General features: G+C 42.2%; 2 protein-coding genes across 2 annotated transcripts in view; both read left to right on the forward strand.

Annotated features, from left to right (window-relative positions):
* The window catches only part of LOC121934963 (cytochrome c oxidase assembly factor 8), a 723,331-nt gene that overhangs the window by 61,770 nt on the left and 646,502 nt on the right, over positions 1-15,059 (forward strand). The gene's annotated exons all lie outside the window — the stretch shown is intronic.
* The window catches only part of EXOC3L4 (exocyst complex component 3 like 4), a 75,626-nt gene that overhangs the window by 35,992 nt on the left and 24,575 nt on the right, over positions 1-15,059 (forward strand). Inside the window, 2 exon segments of the mRNA XM_042446538.1 lie at positions 35-130; positions 13,572-13,686. Coding sequence (XP_042302472.1) covers positions 35-130; positions 13,572-13,686 — 211 coding nt within the window.

The following is a 15,059-nucleotide window of genomic DNA, read 5'->3' on the forward strand; positions in this document are numbered from 1 at the left end:
AGATTGGAAGTCATCTTTAACAATTTTGTTACAGCTTTGGGGAAGCATTTCTGGAACGGGACAACACAAAAGATTGTCCCCAGTTTGCATCACTGATGGTGGACTATGTTAACAACTTCCATAACATGAGGTAAGCTGGCTGCTTGAATCTTGTTTTCAAACAAGAGATAACTGGACAGATATTAAATGTTGCAAAAGAGGCAATCAATACACTGTGTATTTAGGGGTAAAGAACATGTGGATATATTATTACCACAGTGTTACATTCTCCCCGGTTTGAAATACTTGGAAAACTTGTCAAATCTTTTTATGATTTAGAGACAGTAGAGAAATAAACAGGGCTGCCATAATTGTCCACTTTTACCAGGGACAAAATGTAGGACAAATTCAAGACCAAACTGTAGGGCAACTGCAGGACAAAACTCAGCTCAAAATGTAGGACATTTAAGGTCCACCATTTTTCTTCAATGTCCTACATTTTGGGCTAAGTTTTGTCCTGCAGTTGTCCTACAGTTTGGTCTTGAATTTGTTCCACATTTTGTCCCTGGTAAAAGTGGACAATTATGGTAAAGTAAGGTATAGTAGTGTAAGATCCAAAGCACACTTCAGAGATAATCCGATTTGAGACCGCTTTAACTGCCCTGGCTCAGTGCTTTTGTGAGACATTTAGCCTTCTGTGTTAGAGAGCTCTGGTGCCACAATAAACTACAGTTCCCAGGATTCCCATGCAGTGAGCCAAAGCAGTTAAAGCAGTCTCAAACTGGATTATTTCTGCAGTGTGTTTTGAGCCTAAGTGTAGATGTTAGTCAGTCAGTCTGTTTGACTCTTTAGTGTTTATAAGTTTTTGATTTATTAAGTGTGTCTCTTTATGCTTTTTTCCTTTTTCTTTTCTACTTAGCAGTTGTTTAATGTATTATTTAATGGTGTTCAATGTTCTATATATGACATAAAATTTTTATAAAAAAAATACTAGGGAAACTAATATTGCAACATTAATTAGTCGACCATTTAAACTAATTGATAAAAAAAACATTTTGGTAGACCAAAAAAGAGCTTCGTGAGTAATTGGGCAGCAGACTAATTTTAAAAGCGATTAAAAAAAAATTAAGGTAATGACAAAACTGCAGGTTGCTAGTGTCATGTTAGAAGATGTAACTCCTCTTATTTCTTACATGGCTTAGATCAGGGTTTTTGAAAACACAACCAGTAGGCCTCATGCGACTCCCCCAAAACCCACTAAAGCCCCCTGCATCTTCCACAAAGTCCACAGACCAAAAAGGGGGGTAATTTTCAAGTGATTTGCAGCCAATTTTTGTTTTATCAAAAATCCATGTGTGTCATTTTTATCAATTGTGATGGCATTCCATTGTGAAAGGGAAAATTGGCTGCTACCTTCCATGCAGTTGCCTCCCCCTGGCTTAGAAACTGCCTCTTTTAAAGTGATACCTGCTACAGTGTGGTTGTTGTTGTTGTTTCTGCTATGTGCCTTCAAACTGACTCTTATTATATCAACTGCAACATAGGGAGAGCTTTTAGCAAGATCATATATAGCAGATTTGCCATCTCCTTTCTTTTAGGCCAAGAGAACGTGACTTGGTCTGATGCCACGGTGCAGAAATAAAGCAGTTTGATACCACTTTAATTGTCCATGGCTCAATGCTGTGAAATTCTGAGATTTGTAGTTTGGTGGGGCACCAGAGCTCTCTGACAGGGAAGGCTAAATAGCTCACAAAACTACAGATCTCAGAATTCCACAAGATTGAGCCAGAGAAGTTAAAGTGGTGTCAAACTGTTTTATTTCTGCAGTGTGGTACCAGCCTGGACCAAGGTCACTGAGCACCCACTCAAGCTAAACTTCCATGGTTGAGCAAGGGTTTAAACCCTAGTCACCTGGAATCCTAGTCTCACTTTCAAACCACTACACCACCCTGAGTCTCACAGCAGACATATACATCATCCAAAAATAAGTTGCCTTCCTTTCTAGAAGCTAACAGGGAAAGATACAGGACCTTGCACAATGGGCTCATTCACACTATGAAATAACCCAGTTTGGAAACCGGGTTATTTCCCTGTTGTTCAGACTTGCACTGATTGTACTCAGTGCAGTTTGGGGGGGCACCAAAAAGCCCATTTATACTGGTGCATGTGCACCGGATCCCTTAGCAGTTCTTTTTTTTAAAGAACTGCAATGATCCGCATCTCTGATAGTGTGAATGCGCTGCCGGGTTGATTTGGATTACGCAGCCACTGTTCAGGAAATGGAGGTGCCTCCATTTTGATCCAGAATGGTGGCGAATGGGAACTTCAAACCAGAGGTTTGCTGCCTTAAAACATAGTGGGAATGGTGAATCGATTTTGAATTGATTTACAGATGCAAATCTCTGTGTGACTACTGACCCCAATGAGTAACAAGCTGGTAGATGCTGCCCCATGCTTATGCACTTCCTTTGTATGTGTGTTATCCAGCAAAATGTACAAGGCCGATGTGAGTTTCCAGCTCTCACTTGAGTGTTCAGCCCCCTGCATAGTCAAACAATTGAAACGCTCCCACAAGGTGTGGTTCTGGCTCACCAGCTCAACCAGTTTTAAAAGTAGATTAGACAAATTCATGGAGGATTAAGGCTATGAATGGCTGTCAGAAGTGTGCAAATAAACAAAACTCCAGTTCTCTCCAGTTCCCTTTCTGATATCCACCTAGAAGGTTTTCCTCCTCTTTGGCACAGAAATATGTACTGATTTCCATGTGTGTCATTTTAAAAGTATGTATCTTGTGTGCATTTTAAAAACATGGGTTTCCCCCATTGACAATTGTTTGTTTTCTCCTGCTTTTAATATGTATATATTTTTCAATGTACATTTTTAAAGCATACATTTATGGAATACTTTTTGGGTGCACCAAGCTCATAAATGTACGAACTATAAATATACTTTGGTTTTTAAAAATGTTATTGATATTTTGTTGTTGTTGGGTGCCTTCCAGTCATTTCTGACTTATGGTGACCCCATCCTGGGTTTTTCTTTGCAAAGGTGGTTCAGGAGAGGTTTGCCATTGCCTTCCCCTGAGGATGAGTGAGTGTGACTTGCCTGAAATCACCCAATGGGTTTTGCATGGCTGAGATGAGATTGGAACCCTGACCCCCAGAGTCATAGTCTAATGCTCAAACCACTACACTATGCTGACTCCATGGTACCACACTCTATCTATCTATCTATCTATCTATCTATCTATGCATACACTTTGCTTTTAACATTAGAGTACTAGCATTATATCACCTCTAGGTGGCATGATACCTCCAGTAATCAGCAAGAACGGAAAGGTTGTAGGCAGGGAACCCAGCTCTTCAGCAGCACATTTTCCTGATAAGATGTCCAAGCAGTTCCTGTTTTAAAAAATATCTAATCATACTGCCCCGTACTGTTCTATGGATTAGCACTGGCAGTAGAATGTGCACAGAATGTTTTCCTCAAGTATGATATAAATATGTAATTGCTGTGCCAAAAGTATTTTTTAAAGTTAGCTTCTTTTGGAATCTTTAAAGACCACCCATTCAGGATACTTGAGTTCATGGGAAAGTCTGCATAGTTAAAGTGTATTGCAAAATTTATCATAGCTCCGCCTGTCTATGAGGTCTGTCTGTCCTATATGAGAAGTGGCCAAGGAATTGGCTGCCTTTGGAGAAAATGGCACTTACTGGCACTGATGTGGGACAGACTTCTAGTGGTCTCTTGTGGATTGTCTCAGGAGTTTATCAGACAAGGAAAATTGGAAGTATAATCCAATGGCAATCCGAGTGCAATCATGGAGTTTAATGTTATTGTGTGATAGATTACCACATGCAAATTCGGGCAATGGCATGCTATTTTCAGGCAATGGGAAGCCAGTTCGAACACAATTCGCATTCACGTAAATTTGCTAAACTAGCGAATTCATGTGAATGTGTTCTGGCCCCACTTTCTTTTCATTCAAAATTAAGAGAAATTCCTCACATGTAATAAAGTCCTCAGTTAGACCAATCTGAGTTGCTAAAGAACATAGGAAGTTACCTTTTATTAAATCAGGGCACTGTTTCAACTGGGGATCAACCTGGAAAATAGGCTTGGCACCACTTCAGTTCCACTCTCAATAGTGAAAGACATCTGTGTGTCATAGCACATGATTTCCCCCATCTTCTGTGTTGTGATTGGTTATTATAAGTAATTGTGGCTTAATTCGCAAGTCCAATTTCAATCCTTGAGCTTAGTTAAGGACTGCTGTTACTGTCATGGACTCTACAACCTGACTTTGGGCTAGCCTAGTCAGCTACAGACTATGTATGCTCACTCTTCAAAACCTTCAGGTGCAGGTGGAAAATGGCCAAACAATATGCAGCCCCTTGCTTTCTGCCTTCTCTTGACTAAAGAGCAGTGTCCTGCAGTTAAGCATAACCACAGTCATCAGAGACTTCCCTCTTTTAATATAATCTTTGCAACATCACCAGAGCCCTGTGACATCACAAGTGTTCATCTTTAGGTTTTGGCTAAGTGGGATAGTCCTGCCCTCGCAACCTTGATCAGCCAAACTGAGTGGGTCTGATGGCAGTTGTGGGCCCCAGACTGTGCAGAACCAAAGCTTCCTGACTCCTGGGGTAATTCAAAATTGGCAGTACTTGCACTGCTATGCTTGCCTTATGATTATGCAGAGTGAAACAATTGCCTCAGACAGCATACGATGAGAGGTGATAAGCAGGAGCTGCTGCTTTGCCCTCTGTGCCTCTTATAGTAGCATGTTGCCATTAAGTGCTGTGGAGGATGCAGGACCATTGACAGAAGTGAAGTAATGACTTTTCCAGACTGGGTAAATGTGATAGCAAATGGCAGTATCTTTTGCTATACGCCCAACTCCTCCCCCCCCCCCCCAATTATATTTTGTCAGTCATACAATATTTCAGGCTATCTCTCCTCCTTTCGTACAATATTCCAAAGTGTTTTGTTCCTACCTAAAAGCAAATATATCTTTTTAAGAAAACCAGTATATTTGGCTGTCACATGGCATGTTTCAGTGTATTTCTGACCTCTTCCCCATTTCAATCCCACATCCTCTTTTTAATTTTTTTTAATCCTCTCTAGAGCTTTAGTACAAGAGCAGAATATTCCTATGCTTGAAAGGATCTACTTTATACGCACTGAACTTCAGCTTGGTTAAAGCTCCATGATTGGGTGGATGGGACATCATGAAGTTTTCTTCCATTCAGGTTCTCAAGTTAACCAGTGTGTGTGTACTGGAGAATATTTTTCCAAGCACAGAAGTCTTCTGCTCCCCCCCCCCCCACCCCCGGTTCTCTGCTAAATTCTAATGATGCCATTCTTATGTTTGTTTCCTTGGAGCAAAATCACAGCCTTCCTCCTCCACATTCATTTTGTGAATGAAAGCATTGGAGCATACTGTCCACTCAGTGGATGTGAGTGTGACAGGATGCATAGCTTACTCCAAGGAAGGAAACAGAGCAATAGCACCATTACCATTTACCACTTTAATTTTTGTTGCAGTGTGCCTTCAGGTCACTTCTGACTTATGGCAACCCTAAAGCATACTATGGCACGTTACAGACCACCCCTTTGGGGCGGCCTGTAGGCGCACCTTTCCCTGGTGTATCGGGGCCTCAGGGGCCAGAACGGCAGCCACTGAGGCCCCAATCCGCCGCTTTCCAGGCCGCAGGAAAGCGGCAAAAGGCCACTTCCCTGCAGCCTGGAAAGGGGTGTCCTTGGGACTTCAAGCCCCAAGGACACCCCGCGGTAGTGGGGAGGAGGAGCCCCTTTCTCCCTTGCGTTGCTGGGCGCAGCCGTCTGAAGGCTGAACCCAACAACGCAAACCAGTGACGCAAACCAGGAAGGAGCTCCGAAACGGAGCTCCTTCCTGCTCCGTGCAAAGGGTGCATTAAGCGCCCTTGTGCGGAGCGATGACGTCACGTCCGCACCACCCCGTATAGAGGCGGCGTGGTCGTAACATCGTCATGGCAGCCCCCATGTGGAAGGGGCACTGCCATTTTGTACGGACTCAGTCCGTACTTAAAGGCCTGTTTGTAATGGGCCTATCACTGGATTTTCTTGGGCTGAGAATAGGTGATTTGCCTAAGGACACCCAGTGGGTTTCCACAGCTGAGTAGGAAACTGAACCTTGATCTCCAGAGTTATAGTCCAATGCTCAAACCACTACACCACACTGGCTCTGTACTATACCTCTAGAGAAAATTTTAAACATATAAATTAAGGGTGGGCTGAGTGAGAAACAGTGCGAGGATTGCAACAATTTGTAAGAGGGATTAGGTGCACCCATATTTAATGGACACAAATCATATGCCTGCAACTGGAACAAAATGGGACACTTTCATATTGAAGGTTTTGTTTCATTTTTTGAAGTCAGGGTTTTGTATAAATGGAAGCAACATTAAATAGTGCAATATAAAATGGCAAAAGTCACCAGTTTAGATGAACCCTAAGATTCAATGGCCAATCCAGTCAGCTTTTGTCCATGGAATGGGGAAGGCCCTCACCACAGAGAGCAAAATGTCCAGAGCTGGCCTTCTCAAGATGCAGTGGTCTGTGGGGAGAATATATCAGAGAGAGGAGGGGGATAGCTGTTTCTGGAGTCAAAATGCATTTGAGAACTCTCCCTCTCTCCTTCCCTCACTTTCTCTATGTATGTGTGTGAAGAAATTCCGGGGTGAAGCCTTTATTAAAAGTTAGAGAAGAATGTCCTGATATATTGTGATCACTGGGCTGTTACAGACTGCCAAAATAAAGCTGCTTTGGGTCTCTTTGGAGGTATGCTGTTTAAATGATGCATGCATCCTAAGAATCCGGAAGCTGCACCAAAACTGCACTCCAGTGCTTAGGAATGGAGTGTGGCTTTGGCGCGACCTCCGGACTCTTAGGACCCATGCATCATTTAAATAGCATACCTCCAAAGAGACCCGAAGCAGCTTTATTTTGGCAGTCTGTAACAGGCAACTGGTTCATAACTATAAACCTCTGTGCCAATCTAAATATTTGTCATCTCTAAGGCACAATCTCCCTGGCTTAACTACTAGATTGCTTGCTTCATTTTGGACTGTCACATCATAGTGTTTTCAAGACATTCAGATGTGTTTTACAAGTATCTCCTGTACAGTGCAAACAAGAGTTGGCTGAAGTGTCATTACCATTATTTCAAAAAGATCCCTGCCAGTGTTAAACTGTTGGAGTAGATTTCAAGTTGTGTGGGAAATGCCACTGAGGTCTACATTTGTGGACAGTCATGGCCCTGGACACACCTAACAATTACTTCTACACCATTCCCAAAGCAATTATTAGTCACACACCTGTATTTGCGCAATGCTGGACTATTAACAGGAATGTCTGTAATCCCCTGACTACTCCCTTACTTCACCAAAATTTCTGTGCCTGTTTCCTTGAACTTCTCCAATCTTTTTCTAAGGCATTGATCTAAATCCCTGTGTAACATTTGTTCAAGATTTACAGAAACCTTTTCTCAATAATACTTCCTTTTCCAATTATATTTCCCCCTGCATTGCACATGGCATGCCTGATTTGTTTCATAGAATCATAGAGTTGAAAGAGACCACAAGGGCCATCCAGTCCAACCCCCTGCCATGCAGGAAATCTGAGTCAAAGCATCCCCAACAGATAGCCATCCAGCCTATTTTTTTTAAAGACCTCTATGGAAGGTCCACTACACTCCGATGGGGTTTGTTCCACTGTCGAACAGCCCTTACTGTCAGGAAGTTCCTCCTAATGTTGAGGTGCCGATTGCTTTATTTATGGCTTTGTGAAGACCACAGGTCCTTCTAGATTTCTAGAAGGTTGGTGAGTTGCTTAAGGAAATGTTTATAGAAAAATGTTAAAGCATCTCATTGTTTATTGGAATGTAGATGATTAAAAGCACAATCAGATCATTTGGAGGTACGGATATACTTGGATATAAGGTGCAAATCTGGATGCTTTCACATAGAAAACAAACTCGCAGCCTACAAATGGAACAGTGATAAAATTATGAACTTTATGAAATTGGAAATTTGTTCTATCACTCCTAATTCTAGAAGTGAAATGCTACTTAGGCATTCACTTCTCTCACTCAGTGAGAATTGCATCAGAATGTAGGAAGAAGGTAATTTGGATGGAATTTGGTCTGATTCAACAGGATGATTGTTCTGCCTTTATATGCTTAATAATGTGATGGGAAAGGCCAAATATTATTAATACATCAAGGTGATTTCAGCCCACACTTCTGCCTGCCATGACAGTATCCTTTGGGAAATGGGTTTAGGGAGGGCAGCGTAGTGACTTGCAAACATCCAACCACAGTCTTAAATGGTACAGTCAAGGAATTTTTAAAAAAAAACTTTTACAGCTGATTATGTTAACTTTGAACAATATGATTAAACTTCTCTAAATGCAAGAACTGTATCCAGGTTCAGTGTCACAGATAAGATAATAAGAACAGTTTTGAAACTGAGTGTCCTACCCTGAGAACATCCGTTCATTCACAGAAATGAAGATATTACAAAGACTCTATTCTCTTTAGATATAAGAAATGACACACAGGCAATAGAGGCATAAAAGCGTTAGCTTTGTTCAGGTACTTTTTTGCCCTGTTCATGTAACTCTGAAACCTCTATAAATTGCTTCCACTGTGAAATAAAGTTTGCCCATCAGAGGCATTGTTGTAAACTGGACTGCTGGTTTTCCAGTGCCTGTCTTTAAAAAAAATTCTATATTCAGACAGAAATGGGCAGAATGCCCCCTTACCATTTTTCACAAAGCCTGAGCACCAATATCTACTCATTCCCAGCTGGTGCCAATGCTTTCTGGCTCAGTGCAAAGGGGTTTGTGAGGGTCTAACATCAGTGCAACTGCTCAACTTCAATGAAATGAAAAGCTAAGTTTGAAGGAGAATGGGGAGACATTTGGTGGAAATATACATGTAGGCCTGTTGTGCCATTTTCAGCATTGAACTGGATTGCCATATTAGCAGTGTTTTACTCAGATTCTGGTTCCATGTGCCCTCATGTTCATTTCCTCAGCCAGCTAACCCAGAAATAGTTCTATCCCACTTCCCTGGCAACTTCTTGGGCATCACAAGTACCCACCCTGTGCCATCACCAAGGCCTATGACTTCACTGTAACAGTAAACTTCCTCTGAACAAATCTTTCCAAGAAAACAGCACGATAGGACAGCTTTAGGGTCATAGGTCAGAAATGACTTGAAGGCACAAACAACAAAAAGATGGATGTGGACTTTGGCTTCCAAAATCCCTTATAGTACTTGGATCTGAAAGCTGAAATATTTGGAGACTCAAAGTTTGAGAAGCACTGCTAAATAGGATGTTGAAATGCGCCTGTTTTGAAGCCTCAGATTTCCCCCACCATTGTTTTGATTACTCTGTGAAAAGCCAAGTAATTAATAATGGAGAATTCTTTAATTGGTGCACAGCTCTGTTTTCTCTGTGTCTCTTTTTCCCTGCTTTGTGCTAATTAGTACCGGTGTGTAATAATCAGCCTGGTGGGTGGCTGACGAGTTTGAAAAGAATGTACAATTTAACTAAAAGCTTTTAATTTTACCTTTCGTTCTGTTCCTAACTGCACGTTGCAGCTTCTACTTAAGAGAGAAGTGGTGAAATCAGTTTGGATATTTCGGAAGTATCCTTTGCATAAAAATATAAGAAGGCCTGTGCTGGATCAACCCAAAGGCTTGTCTGGTCCAGTGTTCTGTTAACCATAATGGTCAACCAGCTGCCTCAGAGAAGCCCACAAGGAGAGCATGGCAACAACAGTACCCTCCTACCCTGCTCCCCAGTGGCTGGTAGAAAACTGTAATAACAAATCAAGTGCAAAGCAATATTGGGAAAATTTACACACAGAGGCACAAGCTAGAAGTGCAACACATCTGACAATAACGGGAAAGCATGATTACTACTGTTGGTGTCACCCAGTATGGGTGCCTGAAAAGGGCTTCGGGGGGGTTGGACTGCTCCACTCTCCCTCTCTCCCTCCTGGTGCTTTGCTCTCCAGCTACCTGCCTACCACCCAGTCTAATCCCTGCTGGAGGAGATAGTGCTGCAGCATCCAGAGGGGCTTGTTCAGAGTCTGGTGTGGCTGTTGGGAGAGCGAGAAAGGGAGGCAATTGCCTTTCTCACTTGCCTAGCAACCACACCAGTCCCATGAGGTCTGCTGCCCCACCAGATGTACATCCCCCTCTCTAGGGTGTCACCCAGTGCGATCTGCACTCCCCGCACCATCCTCATGATGCCTCTGAGTGTGACCACTATATTAGACCCTTCCACACTATACAATTACAGGCACACATCTGTTAACAGAGAAGGTCCTTTTTACAAAGTTTTCTTAGACCTGCCCAGTCCAGAAAGTCCACTATTTAGCTCAGACCTGCACAACTTGACAATAGGTAGGGGCCAAAATTAAAATAGTTAAAACTTCTTCAGGCTGCATATAGATTTTAATTAATTAATAATAAATTAGCGTTATTAATAGTAATTCTATTCTCCTCCTCCTCTCCTTGGGATAAAATTGAGTAATGGAAGAGCCTTGCAGGGCAACTATTCACCCCTCTTCTTCTTCCACTGCTTAGGCTTCTCCTTGGAGGAAAGCCCCGCAGCGGCGAAGCCTTCAGGGGTGAACATTTGCCCCTCTTCCTTCTCTGCTACCTGGCCTTCTCTTTGGGACCCAGTGGGAGGAGCCTTCAGGGGAATTATTATTATTATTATTATTATTATTATTATTATTATTATTATTATTTTATACCCCTCTTTTGTTAAAACAATCAAAGTGGCTTACAACAGGGGTGAACTTGCACCCTTCTTCCTTCTCCTGCCAGTCCTCATTTTAGAAGAAGGCTGAGCTGAGAAGAAGCCTTGAAGTTGTTTCACATTCTCGCGGGCTGTCCAAAATCTTTTGGCAGGCTGCCTGAGGTCCCTGGGCCGTATGTTATTCAGGCCTGATCTAGTAGCATCAGCATTGGAGGATGGTGAAGAACTGCTGGAGAACAGACTTTCAGTGACAAGTTGCAGAAACATGCCTGGTGTAATCAATGGAATAACTTGAGCTGAGAAAGAATAGGATTTTGCTCTAGCCAATCCTACCATAGCCTTGTGTGCCCTGCCTACAGCAGGCAAGGTAAACAGCAGCCACTTCCAAAATATGTTCCTGAGTATGTGCGAACAGCAAAACAGAAAGAAAGGGGGAGATCAACCTATCTCACCAGGTGCTCCCAGTGTGATGTTTTTAACCAGAGCATAAATCTGTATGCTTGGCCACCAAAACAGAATATAAGAAAAGTGGAAGCTGGTGAAAGAAAAAGTCATCCCTGGATGCATTTTGGAAGATGCCTTCAAGTGGTCTCAAGAAGGTTCAAAATGTTTTTGTTTACTTATGCTAGGCTCACTTGAGATGCTTGTTACTTTTCATTAGTGCATATTGTTAGTTTTGAATAAGAGCTGAAACACATTGAAGTACTGTACTCTTCTGTTTAGCAGTGCAGGAACCTATCCCTGTTCTTTCCATACATTTGAGGAAGTAAATCAAGTCTACAAAAGTCCATGAAACTTTTTCCACACTCAAAAGTGCTATAAGTTCCTTTTGCATGCTGATATTCTTTCCTTGCTATTTCTGCCTCTGGTACCAAACTTTCTGTTAAAGAAGTAATGCCCAGAAACACATCTGTTTCATGAAGCAGAGTATACCTGTATAACACAATGATTTCACTTTAACTGCCATGGCTGCAGCCTATGGAATCCTAAGTTTACAGTTTGCTGAGGCACCACAGCTATCTGGCAGAAAATTCTAAATGCCTCTCACAAACTACAAATCCCAGGATGCCATAGGATGCAGCAGGGTGACCAGACATCTTCCTTTTCAACCTTCTATCCAGGAAGAATTTTAAAAGACCCTCCATTTTGAACTTAACTATGACGCTTGATTTTACATTTAGTGTTTTTAGTTTTTCTGTTGTGGTGTCCTACATTTTTCTTAAATGTCCTACATTTTACGGTGCCTTGTTCTCCTTGGCAGTTAGGACATATAGGTCGCATTCCCACTTGCCTATAAAGCTGATCATGAAGCGAATTAAGAGGTGTCGTTCCCACTGATGCCCGAATTAGTTCCTCAGTGCCCCGGAATTGTTTCCACTGCGATTTGATTCAAAATCGAATTATATCATAAATTCAAATTAGACACCTATAAACCGGTTTTAAAAAATAGTAGGTTATAACGTGGGTTATTTTTGAAAGCAGGGTAGGATTCGCGGTCTCCGAATGGGAACGAAAGGGTGTCCGATTCGGGAACCTGGAGATGGGAGGAGCAGCGCTCAAGGAGCTGGCCTGGGGGTGTCACCCTTTTGTTCTCTTTCTGCATTGCCAGCACCATTTTCTTCAATTCGCGTAGACTTTCCCTCGGTGGACTGCAACCTCCCCTCTGCTCCACATTCATAGACCGATGTGTGAGGAGAGCCATTGAACACCATTTTAACTTTTCCTGAGCACCTGAGCAGCAGATGGGCTTTGCAGTACATGCCTGCTTGATCACCCCCCAGACAGCCCAGGGAGCAGTGGGGGAGGCAAAGGGATTTGGGGGAATGGAGGCTCCTTCCAGAGGAATTATGGGATGGGCTTTGCAATACATGCCTGCTTGATCGCCCCCCCCAGACAGCCCAGGGAACATCACTCTTCACAGAATGACACTTCTCACAACCAGGTGCACAAGAGCCTGGACGCCCAGGGATCTGAGGGGGGGACTGAGCCTTATCTTCTCTCTTCCCCAAAGATTCTCTCCCCAATAATGAAGCCTGCTGCCTTCTCCTCCTTGATCCGATTTGCCAAGCCTCCTTCTAGTCTGGGGAAACACAACAGAAGAGCCTTGGATGCAGCCACTTTTCATTGGCTGCCCTAAAAATAAAAAAACCCTAGACTTGTGATGTCTGAAGCCTAGGCGCTTGATTGACAGCTTGTGGACACAAATGAGAACGGGGAGCAAGTTAATCCGCTTTAAAATAAAGCGATTTAAAATAAATGGGAACAAAAACAGGGTCTAAATGAATCGAGGTAATTTGCCCCTTTTGGTAATGGAAATGATGGAAAAAATTCAAATTATTCCCGGAACATAATCCGAATCAGAATCGCACCAATATAATCCTTTTTATCTGCCAAGTGGGAACGCCCCCCCCCCCCCCGGTCACCCTGGATGCAGCCATGGTAGCTGAAGTGGTATCGGGGTGCTGTAATGGTGTAATATGAAGAGGGCCAGGGGTGAGCAGTGTGTTTGTTTTGTCTGATGTCCAGGTGCATCCTAGACTGAGTAGTGCTCTGCATGTGTTGGCAATGCTTAATGAAAACCTGGGGAAGTTATTTTGAAACTGCAACACCCAGTTGGCATCTGGGTGATTCTTGGGCCTGTAGCCTAAAAAGCAACTTTTCCAAGCATTGTTTTTAAGCTGCCTTGGGTTGAAAAAAATGATACCTTCTTTTATAAATATGGGATACAGTTATAACTTAACCAGCATCATATTGTTGACTTCTTCACTGCAGGACAGACTTACAAAGAACGTTTAATATCAACTGTGAAGAAATGGAGACAACACTGGCTGACCTCACACTGAGATACAAGAAACATTTTTTCAATAAGTTAAAGCGGAAAACACAGGTAAGAGAAGATTCATGTGCAGGACTCTGGTAGAATCCACTTGCTGAGTTTTCAGCAGCAATGGTTCATTGTTGATTTTCTTGGTCAGTTACTATCACTGAGTTACTACTTAGGGAAGGAGGCAGAAAGATCAAACATTCATTACTCAGCTGACATGAGAGCTAGTAGATGCAGTAGGGAGTGATGGGGAAGCCCCTTGTTTAAGGTACACATGTTGCAACTCCACAGATATTTATGATGCTTTGCAAATACTTTAATGGCACCTCCCACTGTGGACAGCCCAAAAGACAAACAAATGGGTCTTTGAACAGATCAGGCCTGAACACTCCCTGGAAACCAAGATTATCAAACTGAGGCTGTCATACTTTGTCAACAATATCAGAAGGCATGACTCCTTAGAAAAGATAATAATGCTAGGAAAGATAGAAGGCAGTAGAAAGAAGGGAAGAATCATACCAGATGGATAAACGCAATGAGGGAGGTCATGGCCCTGAACCTACAAGACCTAAGTAGAACAATGGAAGATAGAGGGGCTTAGAGATGTCTCATCCACAGGATCTCCATGACATGAAGTCAACTCAAGAGCAGCTAACAACAACAAATCCCCCCAAATCAAGCTGCACAATACTCAAAGCTAAGCCTGAACGCATAAGGCTGAAGTTGCAAATTCACTTTTAAGATGAATGGATGTAATGATACACAGAAACTATCCATAACTGAGCAATGAAATGATGATGCTCTGGAATCCAATGCTCAGTTATGAATGGTTCTTCAGCATATCGTTATATTCTTTCTTCTTAACGACTTTCTAAACTCCACAAGATTTCAGAAGCATGTCTGCCTCTCCATGGCAGTAAACATACAATAACAAAAGCTAACAATTTGCTGCCTTTAATACACTAAAAACCCATTCCCTGAGTCAGCTGCCTCACTCTACCTAATAGAAAGACTATGTGCCATGAGTTTTACTGGTAGCTTTCTACTGTATACTCAGAAATTATTTTCACTTCCAAGACACTCTCTCTCTCTCTCTCTCTCTCTCTATATATATATATTAATTTCAACCCATTTTCAATCATAAATTTGCAACAGTGTAAACATTAACATTTTAGGCTTAAGAAAACTGATTTTAAATTCCTAACCCTCATTAAACCCATTGGGAGGGTTTTTTCCCCCTAGCTGACACATGCTTAGGCTGGGCTGAACGTGAGAAAATGAATTTACTCAAATGATTATATTTGGATTAGCAATTCCGATTTTTTTTAAAAAATGTACCTATTCCTAACAATTAGCAAGTAGTGTGTAGTGTTTGTTAAAAATGCCACAAAAATATTTTTAATGGAATGAAGATATTAGCCATGAACTTGGCTAAA

The sequence above is a fragment of the Sceloporus undulatus genome, chromosome 1 (genome assembly GCF_019175285.1).
Source record: "Sceloporus undulatus isolate JIND9_A2432 ecotype Alabama chromosome 1, SceUnd_v1.1, whole genome shotgun sequence".
In the NCBI taxonomy this organism is placed as follows: Eukaryota; Metazoa; Chordata; class Lepidosauria; order Squamata; family Phrynosomatidae; genus Sceloporus; species Sceloporus undulatus.